General features: G+C 38.3%; 1 protein-coding gene across 21 annotated transcripts in view; it reads right to left on the bottom strand.

Moving 5' to 3' along the window:
* ACACA (acetyl-CoA carboxylase alpha) overlaps nt 1-26,187 on the bottom strand; it is a 282,866-nt gene that overhangs the window by 163,548 nt on the left and 93,131 nt on the right. For 20 of the 21 annotated variants that reach the window (XM_043583806.1, XM_043583805.1, XM_043583808.1 and 17 more), the window contains 10 exons: nt 23,907-24,016; nt 23,010-23,091; nt 21,682-21,780; nt 20,261-20,367; nt 16,217-16,327; nt 10,249-10,458; nt 6,413-6,583; nt 5,345-5,506; nt 4,852-5,015; nt 386-536 (listed from right to left, as the gene is read on the bottom strand). In XM_043583806.1, coding sequence (XP_043439741.1) covers nt 386-536; nt 4,852-5,015; nt 5,345-5,506; nt 6,413-6,583; nt 10,249-10,458; nt 16,217-16,327; nt 20,261-20,367; nt 21,682-21,780; nt 23,010-23,091; nt 23,907-24,016 — 1,367 coding nt within the window. Of the gene's footprint in view, nt 1-385; nt 537-4,851; nt 5,016-5,344; nt 5,507-6,412; nt 6,584-10,248; nt 10,459-11,891; nt 11,989-16,216; nt 16,328-20,260; nt 20,368-21,681; nt 21,781-23,009; nt 23,092-23,906; nt 24,017-26,187 lie in introns of those variants that run through there. The other variant, XM_043583825.1, reaches the window with a different exon arrangement.

Raw genomic sequence — 26,187 nt, 5'->3', positions numbered from 1 at the left:
TTTAGAATAGCCCAGTGACTCAGGAACAAAGGGTAACTGCTGATTTAAATGAGACCCCTCTCATCAGCACTTGGTAGATGTATAAAAGTGGGTAACTCTGAAACAGACTTAACATCAAATGAGGACAGACATATTTCAATCTCTAGACGTTTCTCCTCAAATATATTTTAGGAAATAATACTAGAACACGTAAAGTGACTGTGTAACACAAGCACAAGAACTCTGATGGTGCTGAAATTACACTGACTCCTGGATTTTACCAAGTAGATCAACAATCATTTACATTAGAATCAAATAAATTTTCTCTAGTGACATGGACTGATCACACCACAACCCTATAAAAACCCAATCCCAAAAGTTGTATGGCAAGTGGGGAAATACACACCTGTACTTTTTCTGCTATCAGTCTGTCTAGCCAGCCAGTGTCAATTCTATTCAGCTGAAAACTCTCAGTCTCCAGCAATTTGATGAGGTATTCAACTGTAGTTCGAAAGTCACCCCGAATAGATAGCTCCTTCAAAGCCACCACCATGTTTCTGGGAGAAGAACAGAAGCAGATCTGTTTCAGCAATGAGTGTTTTAGTGTTTTTCAATCATTTTAAAGAATTCTTTCAATTCTTCTGCAGTCTTAGGAGGGAGGAGAGAGTTCCACAAACAAATGATGGTGCACATGTTACTTGTGTTCATTCACGTGCATTCCAGACAGGACTTTGTAAGTCAGTAAACTTACAAAGTTTGGACTGATATTACCATAAAAGCATCAGCATATCACCTTTCACTATGTAGAGTACAGAAAAAACTATGTGCAAACCACCCTCAGTTTTCACTTACTGAGTTTCCACCAATTCTATTCATTTATTGCTAGCTAACTAGGATTAGGGCATAATTCTCCCCTCCTTATACCTTATTTATTTTATTAAAGTATATTTGACACAGAATAAAATATACTTAAGTATATAGTTCAATACATTTTTTCTAATGCTAATACCTTCATGAGGTTTCCATACAACAAGACAATAGGCTGGGTACAGTCAGGTAACAGCCTGACCCTGCATGTGAGAGGTTTCTTTTTAAGCTGCATTTTAGACATCTGTGGAAGGAATTGCTCATTACTTTTGTTACTTCCCAATTAGGTGCAAAATGATCTAATTAAAAAAAATTTTTGGGGCGCCTGGGTGGCGCAGTCGGTTAAGCCTCCGACTTCAGCCAGGTCACGATCTCGCGGTTCGTGAGTTCGAGCCCCGTGTCAGGCTCTGGGCTGATGGCTCAGAGCCTGGAGCCTGCTTCCGATTCTGTGTCTCCCTCTCTCTCTGCCCCTCCCCCGTTCATGCTCTGTCTCTCTCTCTGTCCCCAAAAAAATAAATAAACGTTGAAAAAAAAAATTTTTTTTTTAAAATTTTTTTAATGTTTGTTTATTTCTGAGACAGAGAGAAACAGAACATGAATGGGGGAGGGGCAGAGAGAGCGGGAGACACAGAATCCGAAGCAGGATCCAGGCTCTGAGCTGTCAGCACAGAGCCCGACGCAGGGCTTGAACCCACAGTGAGATCATGACCTGAGATGAAGTCGGTCGCTCAACTGACTGAGCCACCCAGGCGGCCTAAAAAATGATCTAATTTTAACAAAATTTCAAATACTGTGAGTCGTTTCCTGTACCTTTCTGCCCAGTGCCTATCTCGCAAAGGGCAGGTCCTTACTTCAACAAATATTTAATTTGTTGTTAATTAGGTATCTCACAGACTCAAGACACATACTAGACTCCTAAGGGAGAGAGAATATAGATACAATAACTGCTTTCAAAATATATGGCAGAATATCATAAATACCAGTAGAAATACAAGCAAAATGCTGGACTAGTTTTAAGAAGGGAGAAAATCCACCTCCCTAAGGTTTCATGAGGCACGTGGAATCCGACATGGGATAAAAGTATAGGTGGAATTAGGACAGTGATAGGAATATCATCCCAATGGTCCAGGCATCCCCTCAGCCTAAACCATTTTTCTGTTTTCCACCTCCATCCTCCTCTTTACACCCTCTTGGCCTGGTTTATTCCTATATGCTTCTTAACCGTCTAGATGTCACTTCTTTCTGGGAAACTGTCCCTGGTCTCCCCAGACTGAGTTAGCTGACTCAGCTGTATGTTCCTATAACGCATTTATGTAACCCCACTATTACAGACAGCACTTGCTACATTGAGTTTAGTTGCTTATTGCCTGTCTTCTTGTGGATTGTAACATCCCATTAGAACACAGACTCTATTTGTGTCTTCATTATATTGCCATCACCAACAGATATTAAGAAAATATCTGAAAAATGTAATGAATGAATGAATGGACACAGGAAATGGCAAAAACAAAGGGAAAGAGGGACAAAAACATGGGTTGTGTTCAGGGTACATTAGGATTGAGGTATGAGGACAGGAACTAGTGACAAAGCCATTTATTCAACAAATATTTACTAAACACTATGTTCAGGGGATACAGCAGCAATAAGATAAACATGGCCCTGTTCTCATGGTATTTAGATGACCATCTATGGGAAATAATGCTGAAATGGGGATTGAGGCTATTCTGGAAAATAAGAATATGAACACCAAGCTGAAGAATATAGATCTAGTGTTATGCAGAAAGAAGAAACAAACTGAGCTGAAGAATGAACTTCTGGCATGTTGTCAAGAAGCAAGGTTATTATAAACACCATATTTTTAATATGCTAGAAGTTAACCTAGTTAGCTTCACACCATAGAGAAATGTACAGAGCAGGTCAGGAGGTAAGGAGCAAAGGCTTCTGAACCAGATTAGAGGACATGTGCTATAGAAAATAACTCAGTGGTCTCTCCGTAATCAAGACTTTAAACCTAAATACCAATAGAGGCCACTCTGGGAATGTAAATGAGTGAGGCAGAATGGATGGGGGCTGGGTGAGAGAGTTCATGTTTCCTCTAAAAGCAGCAGCCACACAAAGCTTCAGTAAACTTTTGCCAAGTGGAATATAAAACCAGTGTTGTCATTATCATCCCATTTTTAAGAGAAGGCAGAAATCCATATATTTATTTTAATTTCCCAATTTTTAAATATTGGCAATTTTTTAAAAATTAACACTCTGCAAGCCAATAAAAACACATCTGTGGCTGTGACTAGTTGGAAAGCCACCAATTTTACAAGCTCTAATGTAAGCTTTCTTTACTTTGGTAAAGCAGAATATAGCTGTAAAAGAAAAAGTCATCTTTATAGCAGACAATTTTTCTGGTAGTATTGCTTTAATTTTGAAAAACTTTACTTATAGTTTTGAATAAATGGGAAGAACTGTAGAAGACAAAATAGAGAAAAATTAAGAGTTCCCTACTTCTGTATACACATTATTAAAAAGCTGATATTATTAATAAATATCTATTGACTACTCAGCCTATGGATGGATACAGAGCGAAGGTCAAGGAAATGGTTATAAACATAGGTGGTTCAAGAAAATATACCATTAAAAAATAGAAAGAACTAAGGCACCTGGGTGGCTCAGATGGTTAAGTGTCTGACTTCAGCTCAGGTCATGATCTCACAGTTTATAAGTCTGAGCCGCATAACAGGCTCTGTGCTGATAGTGTGGAGCCTGGAGCCTGTTTCATATTCTGTGTCTCCATCTCTCTCTGCCCCTCCCCCACTCACGTTCTCTCTCTCTCTCTCTCTCTCTCTCTCTCTCTCTCTCTCTCTCTCAAAAATAAACATTAAAAAAAAATAGAAAGAACTAGTTCAATTTTGATACTCTAAAATATCTGAAGTGTTACAATTACTTCCTAGAGCCCTACGTTTTAGGAAAGCAGAATTGCTTGTAGTATTTTTTAATGTTTAATTAACAATATAATAAATAAAAATTAATGTTTAATATTTATGTTTAACAGAATATTAATAACTTATGACATAGCAGTCATATGTGTATAAGCTATGTGTATATGTCATAGCACACTAAGGTCTCATAAACAATGTGGATAGTTCCCTTATATAGTTTTTACATAACAAGCAGTTTGACTTTATTATTCAAAAAAAAAAAAAAAATTGGCAGGAGCTGTGTGCCTGGGTGGCTTAGTCGGTTAAAAGTCAGACTTCAGTTCAGGTCATAATCTCACGGTTCATTGACTCGAGCCCCGTGTCAGGCTCTCTGTGCTGTGGAAGCCTACTTGGGATTCTCTCTCTTTCCCTCTCTCTTTCTGCCCTCCCTTGCTCACACTTTCTCCCTCTCTCAAAAATAAATGAATAAACTTTTTAAAAAAAGTAAAATATATATATGTTTATTAAAAAAATTTTTTTTGAGAGAGAAAGAGCAGGGGAGGGGCAGAGGAAGAAAGAGAGAATCTTAAACAGGCTTCATGCTCAACTGGCCATGAGATCAAGACCTGAGCCAAAAATCAAGACCCTTAACCAACTGAGCCACCCAGGGACCCTTAACTTTATTATTTTAAATGACTGTAGGACATTTACAGCCATACCTTTATTTTGATGACAAACAGCAGATCCCACCTATGATTTTATATGATACCAAACTCTTGGTCAAGAATCTACCTCCCCACCAAAACAATGTTTCTGTGGAAAAATATGATTTCTTTAAAGCAATCAATTTTATAAACTTATCAAAAATATTTAAAGTAAGAATACTTGAAAAGACTCAGAACAAACAGAAAAACATCTGCCAAACACTGCATAATTTAACAAAACATGAACGCAAGTACAACTGAAGATATATTTCCTCCAAAACAGTATCAGTACTTCTGTAGCAGACAATTTCCATTCCCATGATCACACATTCACTGAAGATTAGAACAAATTTATTTTTTTTAATGCAATCAAATGTTATTATACTCACGAAATTGCTTCCTCTCTGTTTTCTCCCCAGGAGAAGCAGTGACCAAACTGAGAATCAGCAAATTCGTGAAGGCCCCCTGCAGCAGCAACACTGAAATAACCCCAAACATTCTTATTGCTACGGAAATTCAGTTCCTGAACTGTTCCTGAGCTGGGCTTAAAACCCTGTTAGAGAATGAAGAATATGAGAAACCATATTATACTTCCAAGGAAGAGAACATACTGCTCACTCTTCATTCACTGTTTAGACTCTGTGTTAATCATGCACAAAAGCAGAAATGATGCACAAAAATCAGAAAGGCTTGAGAGCCAACATCCAGTGCTACCCACCCAATAAGGACTCCATAATGACTAAAGTTGGATTAAATGGCCAAGGGAGCAGTGATCACTTATTTGTCTGCTCTGATGAGACTTCTATAAATTTCCATCTCCAGAGGAAGTCACAAGATAGAAAAAAAAAAAAAAAAGTATAAACCTTTTAAGTGATGGGTTACCTCATCTGGATTTTCACTAGTGATCCGAGCAGCAATAACATGGCCCCTTGGGCAAGGAACATGAGCAGAATTTTCAAAATCAATGGGAGCATCACCCCAGGGAGATACTCCATACATCATACGAATATCCTTGATTCTATACAGAGGGATCCCCATGGCAATCTGAAAGGAAACATATCACTCATTTTTCACAGTTCCTTTCCTTAAAATGTGGAGGCTATCAGATTACCTACAAGATTTTTCATTTTAGTAACCTTCACCTAAAATACTCTATTTCTATTGTAACCTGTATTCTACAATAATCAAAGAGGTAACTCTAAGTTGTGTGTGTGTGTCTATTGCATTCCTCCATTAAAGGAGAAGAATTAAAATATATATGGGAAGAGTTCGTGTAAGTGCCTATCCAAGAAGTTCAGACAGCTAAAAAGTCCTAACTGTGTCATAATTACTTCATAATTATTCACACAAACCACTGGAGAAAGTAAATAAATCTTTGGTCCTTAATGGAAACCCAGAAGGAGCTCCCAATGTGGGCAAAGAACATATTAGATACAAATAATATCAGACCTCATCATTAGCCATTAATTACTGCTTCCCTCATGCTTGTTTCCTGGGATGAGTGGAGAAAACATTATTGACAGCTAGCACTTTAAACATTATAAAAGTAATGTGCTGCCATAGTCTTGCCAGGAGAAACTACAACCACCACTCTGATGTGGAACTGCTTTAATATAGAACATGAGTAATAAGGAGTAGAGGACAATTACAAGGGTTTTTTCCAATTAAAATAATCAAATAAAGCATATTATTTTTAAAGTTTCTTTCTAAGCTATGACAGTTTCTATCACATGTGTCTGGCTAAAAAATATGATAGTATTACTAGATTTGTACCCCATCAGGAAAGCCAACCCACACATCACAACCCATATAGCATGAGACGAACATTAGATGAGACTCAGACAGGAGGTGCTTCTCTTTATCAGACACCAGTTAAACCAGTTTCTCAGGCATCTCTGACATTCAGAACTTCTCTAGGCAACTCTCTCAGCCAAGATCAGGGTGACTCACCTGGAGTTGCGCTGCAGGGAGGTTGACATCAGCCACCATCTCTGTACAAGGGTGCTCCACCTGTAGCCGAGGGTTCAGTTCCAGAAAGTAGAAGCTTCCATCCTGGCTGTAGAGGTATTCGACAGTCCCTGCACTCACATAACCAACCATTTTGGCAAGTTTCACCGCACACTCAAAGAAGAAATACAAGTCAACATAAGTGTCTCACCTTGACCAGCTGGTGGACCCTACAGCCTCTCCCTGACTCAAATATCCACTGTTTACAAGAGCCACCAAAGGTCTTTAGCCACATAAGAGTAAATTTCACTCTCTCTGATTATTACACAAGGTGCCTAGACATGGGTACCAAACTCAATCCAGAGTCGGGGGAGAACTGTTTTTCACCTGGCATCATAGGCAACCTCACCCTATCAGTATAAGTATATACAGGCAATAAAACATCGTGACAGACTATTCAGTGTGCCCTGGTTTGTAGTATTCCTGGTCATCTTCCTAAAAACATGGCTGTCCAGCTAAAGACTATACTCTTCAACCTCTCTTTAGCTAGTGACTCAGTTTTGACATATATAATGTCAGCATTAGTGAGTAATATGCATAAGCACTGAATCGGGTTTTGGAAATGAAACTACTTGTCCTCTATTCCTAGCTTTTCCCCTTCTGTGGACTGGAATGTAATCATGATAGTTCACACCAGTTTCCACCATGCAGATGAGAACACACTAAGAATGGCAGAACAAAACAGAAAGAACCTGAATTGCAAGATGGCCTCAGGAAGTAGAACTGTCCTACTAACCCTGGAGAGCTTACCTCAGATTATGAGAGGAAGGAAAAATAAACTTCTATCTCATCTAAGTCATTGTATTTTTTGGACCTCTTTTTTAAACAGCTTAACCTGTATACTAATCCATACAGAAATTATAAAATTCAGATAAGATGCTACTATTTAGAAAAATTCAAACATGGCGATGCTACCTTAGCAAAAGAGTAGTGGGTAGCAAGGAAACAAATATTGCAGACTAAAAAGGTTGTGGTCTCACTGTTAGGCATAACAAAAAACACTTGATAAACTGTCTTCTACAATAACTTGGAACACTGACAACACATGAAGTCTAAGAAAAATAGTTAGAAAAAGTCAGAATGTGAAAAAAATCAACTACTTTTATATCCCAAAACCAGATTAGATTCTCACCCTGAAGCAACCTGGTATCAAAGATTCACTATTAGAGGAAAAGTTACTATCTCCAGAAATCTTAGGGTGTGGTTACTCTTACCTGAAGCTAACTGGAAGCACACAGTCCAGAAACTAAATTTTGAAGGTACTGTATTTCTGAACACACCACAAACCTGGCCTTGAAAAGCCTGTGATTGATAACTAGAGTAGTATTTGTGGCTCTCCTCTTGCACCAACTCTGCCAAAGAAGGCATAGTCTCCAAAGGCCAATCACAGAGAAACCTCAATGAGGAAGAACTTTGCAGGGAACACAGACAGGTATTTCAGGGATGATGGATAAGGGATTTACTTCCAGAGCACAGAACCAGAGGCAGCCAGGGGGCTAACTGAGGTATTACTCTAATACAAGGCAGGAAATCATCATAATTCCTGTCTAGAAGGATTTGATAACTGCTATGGACCAACGATTATGTATATTTTTTACCTTTTTTCCAAGTGGCACTTATCCTGCTCATATTCCACCACTGTATATTGGGTATATGCTACAGGGAGGAATAATAAGGGGTACACAACTTGAATTTTAGATCATTGGCCCATGAAAAACCACATGAACATTTAATGGCGAGAACTGTACATTTCTTAGAGATCCTGGACTCTGGGCTGAATGTAGTAACTGGATGGGACTTTGGGCTGATTTTGTTGGGGAAAGACTAAATATGTTCTAAGAGTGAGAAAAGGGGTGTGAAAGGATAACAGGTAGCCAGAGGAGCAGACTGAGACAGATTATTAGATGCTCTCCAGTGATTTTTCTTTGTGTCATTTAGTAACAGAATCTCCTGAATTTCAGCTGAGTATATGGCCACCCAGTTAGTGACCACACTTCCTGACACCCCCTACAGGTAGGTGTGATTGTGTAACTGAATTTTGTCCAATGGGATATGAGCAGAATATGGGTAACTTCTGAATCACATTTTTACGTGCCTGCCCTCTAAGTCCTTTCTCTCCCCCTCCCACAAGCTACAATATGAACATAATCTTATGAAGAAGCTTTAATCATGAAGATAATGACACCCTAGGGCAAGTGTTGGCAAACATTTTCATTAAAGGACCAAATAATAATTATTTTCAGCTTTGTGGGCTATAACATAAATAAATTAATGTGGCTGCGATCCAATAAATTTTTATTTACAAAAAAAGTTAACAGGTTATGGGACGCCTGGATGGCTCAATTGTTTAAGTGTCTGACTCCTGATTTCGGCTCAGGTCATGATCTTGCAGTTCATGGGATCGAGCTCCATGTCCGGCTCCATGCTGACAGTGAGGAGCCTGCTTGGGATTCTCTCTGCCCCTCCCGCATTTGTTCTCTCTCTCCTCCCACCCCTGTCTCCTCTCAAAATAAATATGCATTAAAAAAAAGTTGGCAGGTTGGATTTGGCTTGCTCACCAAGGGAGTTTGCTCACCCCTTTCCTAGTGAACAACACAGCAGTAAGAATGGATCCCTGGTACCAACTCATCTCTCAATGATGGTAGAGAGAGAAAGACAATTTACACCTTGTTTAAGTCACTGTATTGAGTGTACCTGAGTGGCTCAGTCGGTTAAGCATCAGACTCTTGATTTCGGCTTGGGTCATGATCTCACAGTCATGAGACTGAGCCCCCTGCTTAGGATTCTCTCTCTCCATCTGCCCCTACCTGCCCCCTACCTCTTTCTCTCTCAAAAACAAAACAAAAAAAGGCCACTGTATTTTGGAGGCCTCCTTATCATAGCAGTTCAAGAATAATTCTTAATTAATGCATACACATGTAGGAATTAAACTTCCAAAACAGATGACCATATATTTAGCTTGTCTGGAATTCAGGAAAAAAAGAGATGGAAAATATATTTCCAATAAGATGAAGACTCAGTCACTATTCCAGAAAAGACCATGTTCAGACCCCTAAACTACAACTGTTTCCAAGAAACCTTGCAAGACTGTTGAGAATTCTTTTCTACACAAAAATATAGAATATATAAACTAAGATGCTCAGAAGACCTTTTTTTTTTTTTTAAATTTTTTTTTTTTCAACGTTTATTTATTTTTGGGACAGAGAGAGACAGAGCATGAACGGGGGAGGGGCAGAGAGAGAGGCAGACACAGAATCGGAAACAGGCTCCAGGCTCTGAGCCATCAGCCCAGAGCCTGATGCGGGGCTCGAACTCACGGACCGCGAGATCGTGACCTGGTTGAAGTCGGACGCTTAACCGACTGCGCCACCCAGGCGCCCCGTCAGAAGACCTTTTAAGAGATAATGGATCTGAATAAAGACATCTGAAGACTCAAAGATAATCAACTAGAAAATGGAACTACCTGCTTATCATGAGCTTGCTTAAAAAAAAAAAAAAAAAAAAATTCACTGTCCCCAATCATTCCTCTTTTTTACCCATACTCGAAACAGTACACTCATTTTTATCAAAAGTGTTAACTAATTTAGAGCCGGAAATGTTTAGAGGGAGAAGAGTAGGATTATTTTTCCTCTAGGACAAGGATAGAATAGCAATTATCTAGAACCACTTGAAATTCCACTATTCTCAGGTGTATGAATTGAATGAGTAGGAGTCCTATGAACTGAATGAGTAGTAGTTGTGTGTAAGAAAACAAAAATTACAGCTTTTCATATACACACCTGTTCCATATGTTCGAATACTGCTGGAGTAGCAATAGCAGCTGGTGCTTCTTCAATAATCTTCTGATGCCTGCGCTGCACAGAGCAGTCACGACCAAACAGAGAGATAGCATTGCCGTACTGATCTGCTAAAATCTGTACCTCCAGATGACGGGATTGTTTGGCTAGTCTCATCACAAATATAGGAGATCCAGGGACTTCAGCTTGAACCTATATTAGAAGAGAAAATAAAACAAATTCTTAAGTGTAAGCACTTCAATTTCAACAGGCAGATGCCTAGAAGTGTCAGGGACCATGTTAATTAGCAGGAATACAAAAAAAGAATAAAATATAGTTCATGCCCTCACCTATTTTTAAGATGTTGAATTCTTAGTTATATAACCAATATTAATAGATGACTATGAAACATGAACATCCAATGTGTTACAAAAGTGAAAAACAAAATAGTCTAAAAAGACACACACACAAATCCCACAAAAGGGTAAAATACTGCCATCAACTCCAGACAGCCAAATGTACAACTGGCTCCAGACTAGATGCTTTCTTGGTTCACATCACATCACAGAGGGTGTTGTAGTTGAAAGATTTTGATCTTCAGTTTTGAAGCATAATGCCACTAGATACAAAATTCTACACTGGTGGTTACCTTCTTTCAGCACTTTAAATACAATCCAATGTTTTCTGGCTTCCACTGTTTCTACTGAGATGTCCACTATCAATCATTACTCCTCTGAAAGCAATCTTTTTCCGGCTGCTTTAATATTTTCTCTTTTTCTCTCTCTCTTTTTTTTAGGGGATTGAGGTAGCAGATTTACTCTGATAATCTTAGATGTGGTTTTCTCTGTATTTGTGCTGTGGGACTCAGTATTTTTTTAATCTGTGCTTAGTAACTTTTATATAACTTCAGGATACTTCTTAACCATTATCTCTTCAAATATCGTTTCTGCTCCATGATTTCTTCAAATATTGCTTCTGTTCCATTCTCTCTCATTTCTGAGATTCCAAGTGCATGATATTAGATCATCTCACTGTATCCCGTATGTCTTTTATGCTGTTTTGCTATGTAGCAAGTCACCCCAAAACTCAGTGGGTTACTTAGGACAGCAACTGTTTCATTTGCTCACGATACTGTCCTCGTCTGGGCAGTTGTTCTTCTGCTCTTGCGGGGGGTCATTTGTGCATATCATCATCTAGTAGTTCAAGTGGGGCTGAATGGTCTCACTCAAATGTCGGGTGACTTGTGGTGACTGTTGGCAGGTAGGTCAAGGGAGCCTCGACTGGAACAGCTTATTTCTATAGCATGTGGCCTCTCATTCTCCAATGTGCTAGATCAGGCTTCTTCAATGCAGTGTTCCAAGACGGTGAGGGCAGAAGCTCCAAGGCTTCACAAGCCCTAGGCTCTAGAACTTACACAACACCACTTTTGCCACATTCTAATGGTTTAAGCAAGCCACAGGGCCAGCTAAGACTCAAGGGGTGGAAAAAGAGATGCCACCTCTTGATGAGAGGAAAGGCAATCACATTGCAAAAGGATACATACAAGGATGGGAGGAGTTATTGCGGCCATGTCTGCAAACAATCTACTATGGTCCGCCCTCTGGCCACAATAATTCATAGACCTCCCACATGCAAAATAGACTCACCCCCTCCCAAGACCCCCAAAGTCATCCAATCATGGCATCAGGCTTGACGTCCATTTTCTCATGAATCATGTCCAGATGCGAATAAGACTCCTTGGGTGCAGCTCCTCAGGTGCAGTTTCTCTTGATCCAACGATCTGGGAACTAAAAAGACAAGTTATCTGCCCCAACACCCCCACTATTTAATGATGAGATGAGGAAAGGATAACCATAAAGGATAATCCTGTTCAAAGAAGAGAGGATGGGAAGTACACAGTGGTCACTGTTCCATAGCAACTCTGAAGTCCAGATGGGTACATGTCAGGTTCCCTTACTCTAGGGGCAGGGAAATTTTTCAGGGTCTTGTTCTGCTCCCTGGCAGTGATTTTCCTAATCCACGGTGCATGGCTCTCCTTTGTTCTTAGCTATGCTCTCTGGGCTCCTGGCTCTGCTCTCTGACAAATCTCTTTTTATTAGATGTTTACAGCTGAATAGCTTTCTCACTCTGCTTCCTGTTTATAGGAAATTGAAGACCCACAAGGCTCTTTGAAGTTTGAACTACCTCTGTCCCTTTTAGGCCCTTTGGTGTAATTATCAGTACAAGTCCATTGAAAACTTTGTGGGCTTCCTATGAATTACACTGGGGGATTTACTCCTTGCCCCAAAAGATACATCCATAAATTTTCTGCACAGATATCTCTATACTTTGGGCATATCAGGCTGCTGTGGGATAACACCTTTAAGATTCTTTGAAACTCTTTCCTTTTAGCTGAGAGGATAATCCACCAGGTAGTGTCTTAAATATCTCTAAGCCTTAAAGGATCTCACAGCTATTCATGACTTGGCCTTTACCCTGAGGTCACTTTTTACTTTGAGGATCTTTTTACCAGGTGGAGAGACTGGGAATGAAAAAAAGTTCTGTTTTCTTTTTTTTTTTTTTTTAATTTTTTTTTTCGTTTATTTATTTTTGGGACAGAGAGAGACAGAGCATGAACGGGGGAGGGGCAGAGAGAGAGGCAGACACAGAATCAGAAACAGGCTCCAGGCTCTGAGCCATCAGCCCAGAGCCCGACGCGGGGCTCGAACTCATGGACCGCGAGATCGTGACCTGGCTGAAGTCGGACGCTTAACCGACTGCGCCACCCAGGCGCCCCAAAAGTTCTGTTTTCAAACTCAACAAGTTTGAAACACCTTCTTTAGCTCATCTCTCTTATTATTCCTTAGCATAAGTAACCAGAAGGATTCGAGATACTTTCAACATTCTGTCTAGAGATTTCCTTAACTAGGTCCATGAGTTCATTAAATACATTCTCTATTTTCCAAGTTACCTCAGACAATTTGTTCCATCATTACAGAATATATGCTACCCTTTTTTCCAGACCCTACTAATAATTCCCTCACTGCCTATCCACCATTCCTCCAGTCTTCATTGACAATCTCCACCATTTCCCCAGCCTCCATGTATGAGCCAGTCTTAAAGCCAATGCGACATATTTTACTTTTTGTTATGGCAGCATCACACCTTTAGGTATCAATTTCTGTGGCAGTTACCCATTGATGCTTAACAAACCACCAAAAATTTAGTAACAGGACACTGAGCATTTGATTTGTTTACAGCAATTGACTGGGGCTCAGTTGGGTATTTCTGTTGATCCTGGCCAGAAGCTACTAATCATGCAGCTGTAGTCATCTGACAATTTAACTGGGACTGGATGGCCTAACAGGGTCTCACATTCATGACTCAAATGTGGTGCTGACTGTCAGCATGTAGGTCTAGGAAGTCTCAGCTGGGACAACTCCTCTCTACTTCATGTGGCCTCTTTTTCTCCAAAAGGCTAGACCAGGCTCTTCACTTGTCAGTCTGAGGCTCAATTCAAGAGGGCAATGGCAGAAACTACAAGACCAGTTGAGGTTTAGGTTTCAGAACTTATACAGCATTTCTGCTACATTCTCTTGGTTAAAATAAATCACAAGGCCAGCAAAAATTCAGAGTGGGAAAAAGACTCTCTTTCTTGATGAGAGGAGAGGCAAAAATCATATTATACCAAGGTGTGTATAGAGAAATAGGAGAAGTTATCATGGTCATCTTTGCAAATGATCTCTCACATGCTCTTTTCTGTATTTTTCATCCTTTTGTCTCTTCATGCTTTAGTCTGGATTTTCTTCTGAGCTATCTTCCAGTCACTAATTCTCTCTTCAATTGTATCTAATATGCTATTAAACTCCTCTACTGACTTCTTAATTATAGTTATTGTCTTTTCAGCTCTAAAATTTGTTTCTTCTTTATAGTTTCCACTTTTCTGACAAAATTCTCAATCTTGTCTTTAATTTCCTTGAAAACATTAAGTATAATTACTGTAACATCCTTGTCTGATAGATCCATTATCTAAACTCTCTATGGGGTCTTTTATACTGACTTTCCTTTTTCTTGATTTTCAGTCATGTAATTTGATATGCCTGCTTACCTTTAAATGGCTATTTGATACCACATTTGAAAAATAAATAGAAATAATTTGAGATCCTGGATATTATTATATTTGCTTCTTTCTGGTAGTTAGTTACACCAGCAATCCTAGAACTCCTTGCTTGAATCAAAGGTTGAATATTTTGAAGCTGAGATTTAATGCCTGTGTGGGTTGGTCTATTTCCAGTTTATTTTTACTCCTAAGATATAGTTCCTTCAAGATCCCAACCTAAAACGGGAAAGTTTCCCAGGGCACCCTCCTTAGAAAACCCTGAAGTCTAAGTTTTTTCCTTTTAGTCTTTTAAGACTGGTGAATCAGCTTTTCAACTGCTTCTTCTCAAACCAAAAGATATCGCCAGGGGAAAAGTGGCCTTAAATGCCACCTCCCTGGGTTTCCTTCTTCTCCTATACCTTAGCCCCATAATTCTTTACTAACTTGAAAGGTTTCTAATGCCTTGAAATAGATTTGTAGAACAATTTTGTCCAGCTTTTCTAGTTTGTTCTCAATGGGAGGATTTGTTTGTTATTTGGTTAATCATTATTGGAACTTAAGGACGTTCACATAAAACTTCCTAATCTTAGTGTTCTAGATTCTTGAACTATTTGATTCCATGGTAATAAGCAGTTTCAAAATACCTAAAGGAGTTATACTTTTAAAACTTAACATGCTTTTTCTTTTGCCTCTAAGAGTGAAAGTCCTTTCCTTTAGATCCTGTGAGGCACTGATCTTCCTATAAATTCAGGTAAACTACAAAAGGAATGTAGGGTAAAAAGGAAAAAGAAGGGTAATACTCAAAATCTGACATTCAAAACAGGATAATGCAGTAAAACAATGGATTTATCACTTTTATCAGTTTGCTGTTTAATGTTGTTTGCTTTTTAAAGAGGGCAAATAGAAGGTGGCCAGAGACACTAGTAAAAGACAGTAGAAAGTAAAAAATGCTGGGAAAAATAAGAACAGTGGGAAGCTAGGAAAGTGAAAGCCCAGAAGGTGTCCAATTTTCCTTTTTCTGACTCATCTTTTTCTGGTAGGAGAAAAAGAAAGTGAGTCAAGTATGTGAGGGTAGTCCTCGGGCAGGAAAGAAGAGACTTCTGTCTCCCAATTATCTAAGATTCTGAAAAGAGATCATTTATTTGGCCTCCACAACTAACCTGTAGTATGGCCACACCAACATGGCTGCAAATCAGAGGGTTAGGCAGAGATCTGAAGCTCAGCTTTCCTAGAAAATCCCCAATGATAGAATGTAGACCTGCCATAGGGTTCCTGTGCCAAGGTGCAGTGGCCATGCAGCACAGACGAGGGTGCAGGCTGCTGAGCTGGCCAGGTAGATGCGACATACAGCATAAACTCTGGAACCTGCAGCCACTTTGAACTGAAGTGAAGTAAAGCCAACCAGAGAGTCTGAGCCCAGCCATGCAAGAGCATCCAAATCAGGAGCTAACCACATAATTTATCTACAATGCCAGCAAAAGAGAAACACAAAAATGTCGAAAGGCATTGTGACTCTTTCTTATCACTATGAGGTCCTGTGAGCCACAGGGATCATATAGGTGTTCCCATATAGGAAGACTTTTATATTATGGAGAATAACTACTGTTTGAATCACCTTATTGAATAAAACCTTACACTGAATTGAACATTGCTAATAAGCAGGTAGGAGCTAGGAGAAAGACTAGAGTACTTACAGACAAAATAAAAAATTACATATTTTCTGGACATCCATATCATATTATGATTATTATCTTTTATTTTATGGAGATATAAGTGACATACAACATTAGTTTTTGGTGTACAACATAACAGATTGTAGATATAGTGTGAGTTAAATCATGTATCTCTGATATACATGTAAATTCAAGCAAACAAAAACAACTTGTATTCTACCTGTCTGAAGAGGTTAGGGAAGTCATCTGCATTGTTAACTTTTCTGATTCCTTTCCCTCCTCCTCCTTCTGAGGCCTTGATCATTACTGGATATCCAACTTCCTCTGCTGCCTTCAAGAAGAAAGAGAAAAATGGAAATAAGAGTAGTAATAACAGAGAAGGAGAAAACTGGCAGTTTCTCCCTTTAAGAATGCTGCCATTGGTAGGTCCAAAAGTAGTAAAATAGAAAGGTCCTGAAGACATACTATGGGGGGGGGGGGGCAGTAAAACAATATTCGTAGCATTAGGCCGAACGAAAAGAAATGGGCTTTTTTGTAGGTAAAAAAATGGTCGAATATTTGCAATTTCATATGGTTCAATGTAAGACAATCCTGTGTAGGCCAAAAACAAAATAAAACTGTATGTTTATATATAATTATGTATGCTTTCATACACCCGCATATGTGGGTGCAAAAAAAAAAAAAAGGCTAGAATATACACCAGTGGTGATAAAAGGAAGATAAATAGATATACCTCTACTTTTTACTGTATTTATTTCTATATTATTGGAATTTCTTACAGTATGCAGGTCTTCATGTTTTACCTCTAATTTTTATTTTTAAAAAAGGTATAGGTAGTCAATGGTCTCAGTACAGTTTCTGACAACATAAAATATTCAACAAATCAGAACTCTCACATATCCAGAAATTATTTTCTCACTTAACTTTTTGTAAAAGATAAAAATAACAAGACACTGAAATATTTTTTTTAAGTTTTATTTATTTATCTGAGAGAGACAGACAGAGAAAAAGAATGTGTGCAAGCAGGGGAGGGGTAGAGAGAGAGGAGAAAGAGAGAATCCCAAGCAGGCTCCACACTGCCACTGCAGAGCCCAATGTGGAGCTCAAACCCATGAACAGCAAGATCATGACCCAAGCGTTAAGTTGGACACTTAACTGACTGAGCAACCCAGGTGCCCAAATATTAATAAAATTAGTTAGAAAATTTATTTTCAAAACATACTCTAAATGCGGTTTTCACATTTACAACATTTGATAATGATCAGGTAGCAATTCTAAACTTTCTGAAAATTAATTATATATCCATTAAGTAGGGAGCTGGTTAAATCAAGATATGCCCATCTATTAGAATACAGTGCAATTGGGGCGCCTGGGTGGCTCAGTCGATTGAGCGTCCAACTTCGGCTCAGGTCATGACCTCACGGTTCCTGAGTTCGAGCCCCACCTCGGGCTCTGTGCTGACAGCATAGGGCGTGGAGCCTGCTTCCGATTCTGTGTCTCCCTCTCTCTCTGCCCCTCCCCCACTCTCTCTCTTTCAAATATAAATAAACATTGAAAATTAAAAAATTAAAAAAAAAAGAGAATACAGTGCAATTATTAAAAAGGATGAGGTGGCTTTTATATATAGTGATATGAAAAATGTCCAGACAGTATTGTTATGGCAAAAAGTAAAGGGGGTAGGTAGAAGTTAACCAAAATTTAAAATAACTAAGTCATTCCTTTGTCAAAACATTCCAGTGATTTATGGTTTACATTATAATAAGATCTAAAATTGTATCAACAGGGGCACCTGGGTGTCTTAGTCAGTTAAGCGTCTGACTTCAGCTCAGGTCATGATCTTGTGGTTTGTGGGTTTGAGCCCCACTTTAGGCTCTGTGCTGATAGCTTAGAGCCTGGAGCCTGCTTTGGATTCTGTGTCTCCCTCTCTCTCTGCCCCTCCTCCACTCACACTATCTCTCTCTCTCTCTCTCTCAAAAATAAGTAAACATTAACAAAAAAAATTTTTTTTAAAAACAAACAGCATGATGAAATAGTGTTGGCAAAGAAAGGGCTATCACTGGGTGATAGGGATCAAAGAAACAGCCACGAATGTGGAAAAGACTTAAAAAAAAATAGGGTAGTCCACATGATATCAGTAAGAAGGCAGGCCTTTTAAGAAAATATGAAAACTCTAGGCACAGGTCATCTATTTAGAATATTTGCAAAGAATTAAAAGAAAAATTTTTAATATTTATTAAAAAAAATTTTTTTTAATGTTTATTTATTTTTGAGAGAGAGAGAGAGAGAGAGACAGAGTACAAGTGGGGGAGGGGCAGAGAGAGAGGGAGACACAGAATCTGAAGCAGGCTCCAGGCTCTGAGCTGTCAGCACAGAGCCTGACGTGGGGCTCAAACTCACCGACTGCAAGATCATGACCTGAGCCACAGTTGGACCTTTAACCGAGCCACGCAGGTGCCCCAAATCTTCATTTATTTTTGAAAGAGAGAGACAGAATGTGAGCAGGGAAGGAGCAGAGAGAGAGGGAGACACAGAATCCGAAGCAGGCTCCAGTCCCTGAGCTGTCAGCACAGAGCCTGACGCGGGGCTCAAACTCAGGAACCGTTTGATCATGACCTGAGCTGAAGTCGGACACTCAACAGACTGAGCCGCCCAGGCACCCTAAAAAGAATTTTAATCTCAGGAGGAAAATGCTTATATAATATAAAGTAGGAAAAGAAAAAAGGATTACTAAACTATATATAGTGACCTTAATTTTATACTTATCATAATAATTATAAATATGGGAATCTATTAATAAAGATGATCACTATAGGATAATAACATATACTACGAATCAAAAACAGGTCAAAAGAAAATATATGAATGTGTTATGAATATGTATCTATCTCTGGATGGTGGGTTTATCATCATCTCTTTTCTGGCCTTCCAAATTTTCTACCAGAAATTTTTATGTTTAAAATTAAGACAAGGAGGGGCACCTATGTGGCTCAGTTGGTTAAGTGTCCAACTCTTGATTTCAGCTTAGGTTCATGGGTTCAAACCCCGTGTTGCTGTCAGCACAGAGCCTGCTTGGGATTCTCTCTCTCTCTCCCTCTCCTCTGCCCCACTCATGCTCTCTCTCTCTCAAAATAAATAAATAAACTTAAAAAATAAATAAAACAAAATTATGACAAGGAAAAAAAGGAATTTCAATTGACAAGCAAAATAGCTAGTTCTTTACAAAGGGCTTCTACTTTTGCAAATTATAGCAAATAGAGTATGAGGTTGGCAATTCTATTAGAAATATTAATTTTATTAAGGAGATTAAAAGACAATGTGAAATGCAAACAAAAGAGGAAAATTAGTTGAGCATTCAGCATTTTTCTTGAATTTATAACATATAATTCAAACACAAGTATTGTGTTTTTCTAAAACAGCCTCTTTCATCATCTACTTGGAAGCATAACTGACACTTCCAACTATTTAAAAAGTGAAAGGGGAAAAAACTGAAGAGAACTTATAAAAGAAAGAAAAGGCAATGTTGGAGAAAGGATCTCTTTTTGTTTGGGTTCATGTTTCCAAGAGGATGGACTGTAATCAGCCTCTCTTGGCTCCCACCCCCCTCCCCCAAGGGAAAAAGAACAAATTATGTGATTGGTCACTTTGGAAGGAGGAACTGAGCATGCACAGCTCAGCCTCTTCCCCTTTGGGATCAGCCCACTGCGCAGAGCATATGCTCTTTGTCAGCTCTCAGTGATACAAGAAGCTGAATGGTAAAAGCTCTATCTCTGGAGAGGAACATCTGTGGTTATTCAGCACCACCAGTACCCAGTGAGTAAGCATATTTAACTCTGACGTTCAGTTTACAAATCTGATTGTTGCTAAACACATAAGCCATTTCACCAACATCTCTATTCATAATAAAGCTGACATTTCTCTATCTGCCTGGCTTCTTGGTTCTGAATTCAAGCAGGGCAAATGTGTGCTGTTTGTTGCCCCCCACCCCACAAACACACACATACACATAATAACAGGTAGTACAGTAGAGAATCAGTATTTTCTAAAAGCTCTGATTTAGCCACCTAAGAAATGTTCTGTCCAGGTGAAGGCTTACTTCACAACAAATTTATTTTTGTTAAATTTAGGTCACTTCCTTACTCTATATATCTCCTGGTCTTACAATCCCAATGCCATCATGGGTGCATATCATGAACCAGGCTTCAAATTAACATTTGTGACTACAATCAGTCAGTTGAAAGACATCACTCTGTAGTTAGTAACCTACCTTCAGCCCATCATCCACATCCTTCACATAACCTTTTTGATATAATTCCTGGGGAACATTTAAGATACGTTTTGAAAAATCACTTTCCTGCCAGTCCACACGAAGACCTGTAATAGATAACGGTAACTTAAAAGCTGCTTTAAAAGCTTCTGTTTTGTCAATTTTCTGCTATTCCTTCTTTAAAATGACCTCATATTTATCCAAAATTAAGGATATGTGAGAAAAAAGGATGCCATAAAACCCTCAATTCTCAGGGTTAGCAGTATTTAGCTCTAGAAGACCTGACAACTTGGGTTCTTACCCTGGAGGAAGCCAGGAGAGCTAATAGGGAGCAAACTTATAAAAATGCAAGAATATACAAGACTGAAAAAAAAAGCATGTCAGACTTCTCACAGCAACTCAGCAGGCAAAATACCTTCAATTTGTGTGTTCAGGCCTGCTCCAGGGCCAGAGGTCTGGGAAATAATTCAATCTTTATGAGCCCTTGGAAATGGAAATGGCGGTTTTATTGGCCTCAGCAGAGTCATGATTCCATGCTCCCTGAATGTCCCTGTACTCAGCCACAAGGGGTATGCTATAGCCTCTCCATTCAAACGAGAACAAATTCAACCTTTTATTTTAAACTGTTTGACCCAGCAGGTCTAGAGAGGATATTGCAATCCCCCTGGAGAGCCAGAGTAACAAGAGTTCAAATCTGTTGGGCCTCAAGGCAATGGTCGTTCCCATTTGAAAGACATTTTAGTTTGTTGTTCCCTGTGGTTGAGTACTAAGCAAATTTATATTGTTATTAGTTATAATGATTCACATGGCACTCTTAAAGGGATTTGTCTAGTATAAATCATTTTAAGAAAAATTTTATTCTTCTGTATGCCCAAAAGAAAGGTTGACTACTGCCCTCATTTTCTGCATCAAGAGCAAATGAGAGTTTGAATTAACAGCCAAAGTAAATAAATCATCAATAGATGGTAGGTTGACATGAAGAAAATGATAGTAGGCAAACATTTGAGTAAGTGGGTTTTTCTTAGTGAACCAGGTCTCCTGCCAGGCAGGTTCAAAGACCTAATTCTGCCTAAGTCCATCTCTGATGAAGATTCTAGCCTGCCCAGAGTAAATCCAAATCTACAGAACCATATGAGTTTTCCCAGAGTTTCCTCAAATTCAAATTAAATCTCAAGATCATTTAAATCACAGTTTAGCACATGTGTAACTGGTACAAAATTTATATTCCTAAGACATGATAAAATCACAGGTGTATAAGTTAGCCTAGGAGATATAAAATACCATAAATCAACCTGGATTTTATTTCTTATCCTGAAGAATCCAAATAACATTTTAAATAACCTTAAGACCCAAGCCACAGTCCCAAATATCCTACTGAACTTTTCTGCACTTCAAAACACAAACAAGAAATACTTTCTTACCACTCCCACTCCAGGGAAGAGTTGGGATACCAGCAGTTTGGGCCACTATGGAAGATGCAATCTTATCCCCCAAAGCCCACATGGCCTGGCTTGGAGGACCTAAAAATAAGAAAAGAACCCTGATTGTAACGTTTTGGCCTCATTTCCATCACATAGGTTTCATCTTTTATAGAATTATTTTTGTATTTGTCTGGTCTCCCCTACATCATATATCATGGAGATCGTGAACTTGATTATGGGGATTACTGTGTTATGACTCATCTTTGTACTCTTTATAGAACTTAATGTAATAAGCTTTTAGCATACAGTGAGAGTTCAACATGTATGCTGAATTAAATTCCTGACAAATCTAACTCTGATTTTATCATTGTTTATGATCCAATTTGACAAGGTTATCAAAGTCCCTTTTTTTTTTTTTTTTTAAGCAATCTTAAAATAAAGGACTTATAAAGTTTGGGGTTCAAGTCTGAGATATGCCCTCCTTGGTCTTAGGAGAATCCAAAAGGAAGATTTATCATTAGTAAACATTTATCTCTTTAGAAGATTTCTCTCTGCCAAAGGAAAGCAGAAAAGTCAGAAGAAAGAGCTCTAACTTATAGGAATATAACTTATATGCTTAAATGTGAAGGTGCTGATTCATATTTAAGGGCACGGTCCTAGGGCATCCAAATATTCAATGATCTCTGCTACACAAAAAGAGGTCCTTTCTCTACATATTTTCTTAAGGTTAATGCCAAGTTTTAAAAAGCCAGTGTTTTGGAAATCAGAGCCTCCTCCATATCTCACGGAAAAGAACCCGAGGACAGAAAACACAATCAAGATGAAGAAAGATAAGTAGGATGTAAGAAATGAGGAAGAGGTATGTGGAATTTGAGAAGCTTAACAGAAGACAGTGGAGGAAGGGAAGGGAGAAAAATAGTTTCAAACAGAGAGGGAGGCAAACTATAAGAGACTGTTAAATACAGAAAACAAACTGAGGGTTGATTGGTGGGGGAGAGGAGGAAATGGATGATGGACACTGAGGAGGGCACTTGTTGGGATGAGCACTGGGTGATGTATGTAAGCAATGAATCATGGGAATCTATTCCCGAAGCCAAGAGCACATTGTATACAAGGGATGTTGGCTAACCTGACAATAAGTTATATTTTTAACAAAATGAAGAAGAGAAAAAAAAGAAATGAAGAGGGTTACTCTGAGAGCTGCTGATTGATGAAAAATAAGAGCCCAGTGCATGTTAAACAGAAGAAAAGCAGAATATAAAGTGGAATGTGGGCAAAACTGACAAAGAGAACCAGAAAGACAGGAAGAGTATGTTAGAAAGGTTTACCCATGAAGGCGATGCCATTTTTCAAAAGAAGTTCTGGGAGCTTGGGATTCTCAGAAGCATGACCCCAGCCAGCCCACACTGCCTATAAGGGAAGATAATATGATTCTTTCTTAAAATTCATACTAAAATAACATGATAAACTGTACTACTCTCTACCAAGACTGGCCCCACACCATGAGGTACAATAGCTCCAGAGCTGCCTAATGCTTTAAGTCGGCAGAAGCCGAATTACTTGATTCTTGGCAAACTTTTTATGGAACAAGAATAAGCAGTCCATTGTGTCAAAACCTCTGTAAAGAGGTCAAAACCAAGTTGAGGTTGATATTAAGATCCTGCTAGTCTTGTTACTCTTTAGGAAACTCAATTCATAACCTTTCCACTATACTCTACAGAGCCTTTTCTAGAAATACTAGTTTTCTTTCACAGTTTCAATTACTTTGGCCACCCAACTCCACATTTATATTTAGTGGTTATACTGCCATATAAATCTCTAGTTTTGTTTTTTTTTTTCTCTCTGGGCTTAAGTACATTTATCCTAAACATCCTAATACAATAGGGAAGAAATAATCTATTTCTATACTACCATATTCTCAGCTAAGAATATTCCATTGGAAAAAGGAACTTTTATTTACTTGAGATAGTTTGAAGGTGAAATGGATAGTATAAATAATCTCTGAAAGACCCTTACAGACCTTCTGATTGTCTTATGTTTATTTTTGCCTCATTCATTTTTTCCATCTTTCTTTTCCCCATCTGTTATACCCCTCACAAAAAAAGCTTTATCAATTTTCAACAAAGATGCTTTATATAAAATTTAAAGTTCTTCTCTGGATAGCCCCTTGTGTCTAACTGTAAAATGGCTAAACTGGTTTGAAAGGACACACTGGCATCTCTTACTTGTACTGGGATCCTTTTAGCAATATCAAGAATTAATTCCACGTTTGCATAGTTGTTGTTGTTTGGTCCTCCTGGCACCGGCACATAGTGATCTGCCATCTTAATGTATTCTGAAAATGCAAGCAAATTAATAGAGAACACATGCTTTATTTCCAGAAATAGAACAGAGCACAACTACATAAAGGACGATACCATCACAGTTAACGACTGGACAAACTGCATTAACGAGGTAAGTCCCAGGACATTTAGTTAGAGGCTCTGACTTTGTTAAGTCATGGGTACTAACATGCTAATCTGGTATTCAGGAAGCTCTTCTACTCAAACAACAGCTCTCAAACATTTCACTATGTAACCTTTTTGAAGGGCCTTTAAGACCTCTCTATCAAGGATGATATGTCACTTAGAGATCCCTGTACAATTATTTATTCTGATAAAAAGTTTTAGCCCTAACATCCTTTATCTTTAACTTGCACTGTACTCTGAGAAGCCCTTCTCCTGATGTCGAGCTGTGACAGACTGGGAAAGAGGGCAGAGCCTGAAGGGTTTGTGGACTGGCTGGACAGGAAAGGTTAGTTACTGGCATATACCAAGGGCTTGAAAAGACTTTATCTGGAATGTTGGAGATAATAGGTATTTGAAAGACACTTTTGAAAGATAACTTCTTTCCCTCCTTACACTTTTTTTGCTCCGTATTCCCTTTCAAATTTGTCACCTGATGTCTCTCTCTTCCTATTCCTGGCAATAATGGTAGAGCAGCTACAATGTGCAGTAAGTATATTAAGCAGTTTATATATATTATTTACTACTCAGTAATCCTATATATGATAGGTATTATTGGTGCCTAATTTACAGGAAATTGGCTTGGAGCAGTCAAATAACTTGCTCAAGTTTATTTATTAGCATTCCTTCTATCTTATTCTTAATTTTTAAAGGTTTTACATCCTTCTAAAAAAAATTCCATTCAAAATAAGATGCAAAAACCTATAGTTTGTTCCAAATAAAAACAGGTTTATTGTTCTCTTTGACTACAAAAGGAAAAACATGTTAATTATTTTTAAAAAACTATAATGTATCAGGATGAAATAATACCATTTAACAGTCAAAATCACCCATTGCCCCACCACTCAAAGATACTCCGATATACTATGCTCCGATATACTAGAAATCATCAGTTGTTAACCAATTTAACAATATATTGTGTGTACCTTCCCCTATGTGACATAGAGATATATTTAATATATATTTAGTATTTTATATATACTTAATATAGACCCAATATTTCAATGGATGCCTACCATTCCACAAAGTAACAATAATTCATAATTCATTTAACTACTAACTTATTGATGGACATATAAGTCATTAATAATTTGGAAAATATTAAAATAATAGAATGATGAATATCCTTATACTGCTGTCCAATTATACCCTCAGCATATAGTCCTAGAAGTAAAACAACTAGGTCAAAATGTATCCACATCTTCAAAGACAGAACCATGTTAGACTCTCATTAGCAACATGGATGACAAATTGTCTGTACTCTCACCTATATTAGGTATAATCACACTTTTAAATTTTACCAGTCTTATAAACTTAAAAAAAAATCCCCATTTACTACTGTTTGTTTGCATTTCTTTGATTACCATTAGTATCAAATTTCTTATATGTTTACTGTCCCTTTTTCATTCTTCTTTTATTATCTACCTAATTCATGTTCTCTGTTCCTTTTCTATTGAAGGGTCATTTGCTCTATTATAGTTAGACATTCTTTGCTGCCAGTATATTTTTCCAGATTACAATCTGTCTTTAACTTTCTTTTTTTTATTTGCAAAATAGAAATTTTTATACAGTCAAGTCTATCTAACTTTTCTTCTGTGGTTTAGTCTTTTCTGAAGTTCAGTAGCCCTAAGTACAGGAAAAAAAAGTTACTTTAATTGCTGACCTACATACACACACACGTGCACACGCATGCACACAGGGTCTGCAAATGTACAGCTGTCACCAACCAACAACAGTTCAGAGTTCTACACCAATCAATCTTCTGTTATCACTACTATAGACACTAATGAGAAGCCCTGGTAAGTAGAAAAAGAAACTGCATCTTAATCACACAGCCTGGATTTCTCCATTACCTCCTGGTTCCCACAATTGCCGTAATTACAGCAGAGATGCTATTCTAGAGAATATTTACAAATGAACGAAACTCCCCTCCAAGGATAACACTCATTTCTTTCTACGGATTTCGTTAATCATCCACCTTTCATAACACAAAAATATGCAA

Source organism: Prionailurus bengalensis, chromosome E1 (genome assembly GCF_016509475.1).
Source record: "Prionailurus bengalensis isolate Pbe53 chromosome E1, Fcat_Pben_1.1_paternal_pri, whole genome shotgun sequence".
NCBI lineage: Eukaryota > Metazoa > Chordata > Mammalia > Carnivora > Felidae > Prionailurus > Prionailurus bengalensis.
Note: the sequence above shows the minus strand (reverse complement) of the source record. Positions and strands in the feature narration are given on the sequence as shown.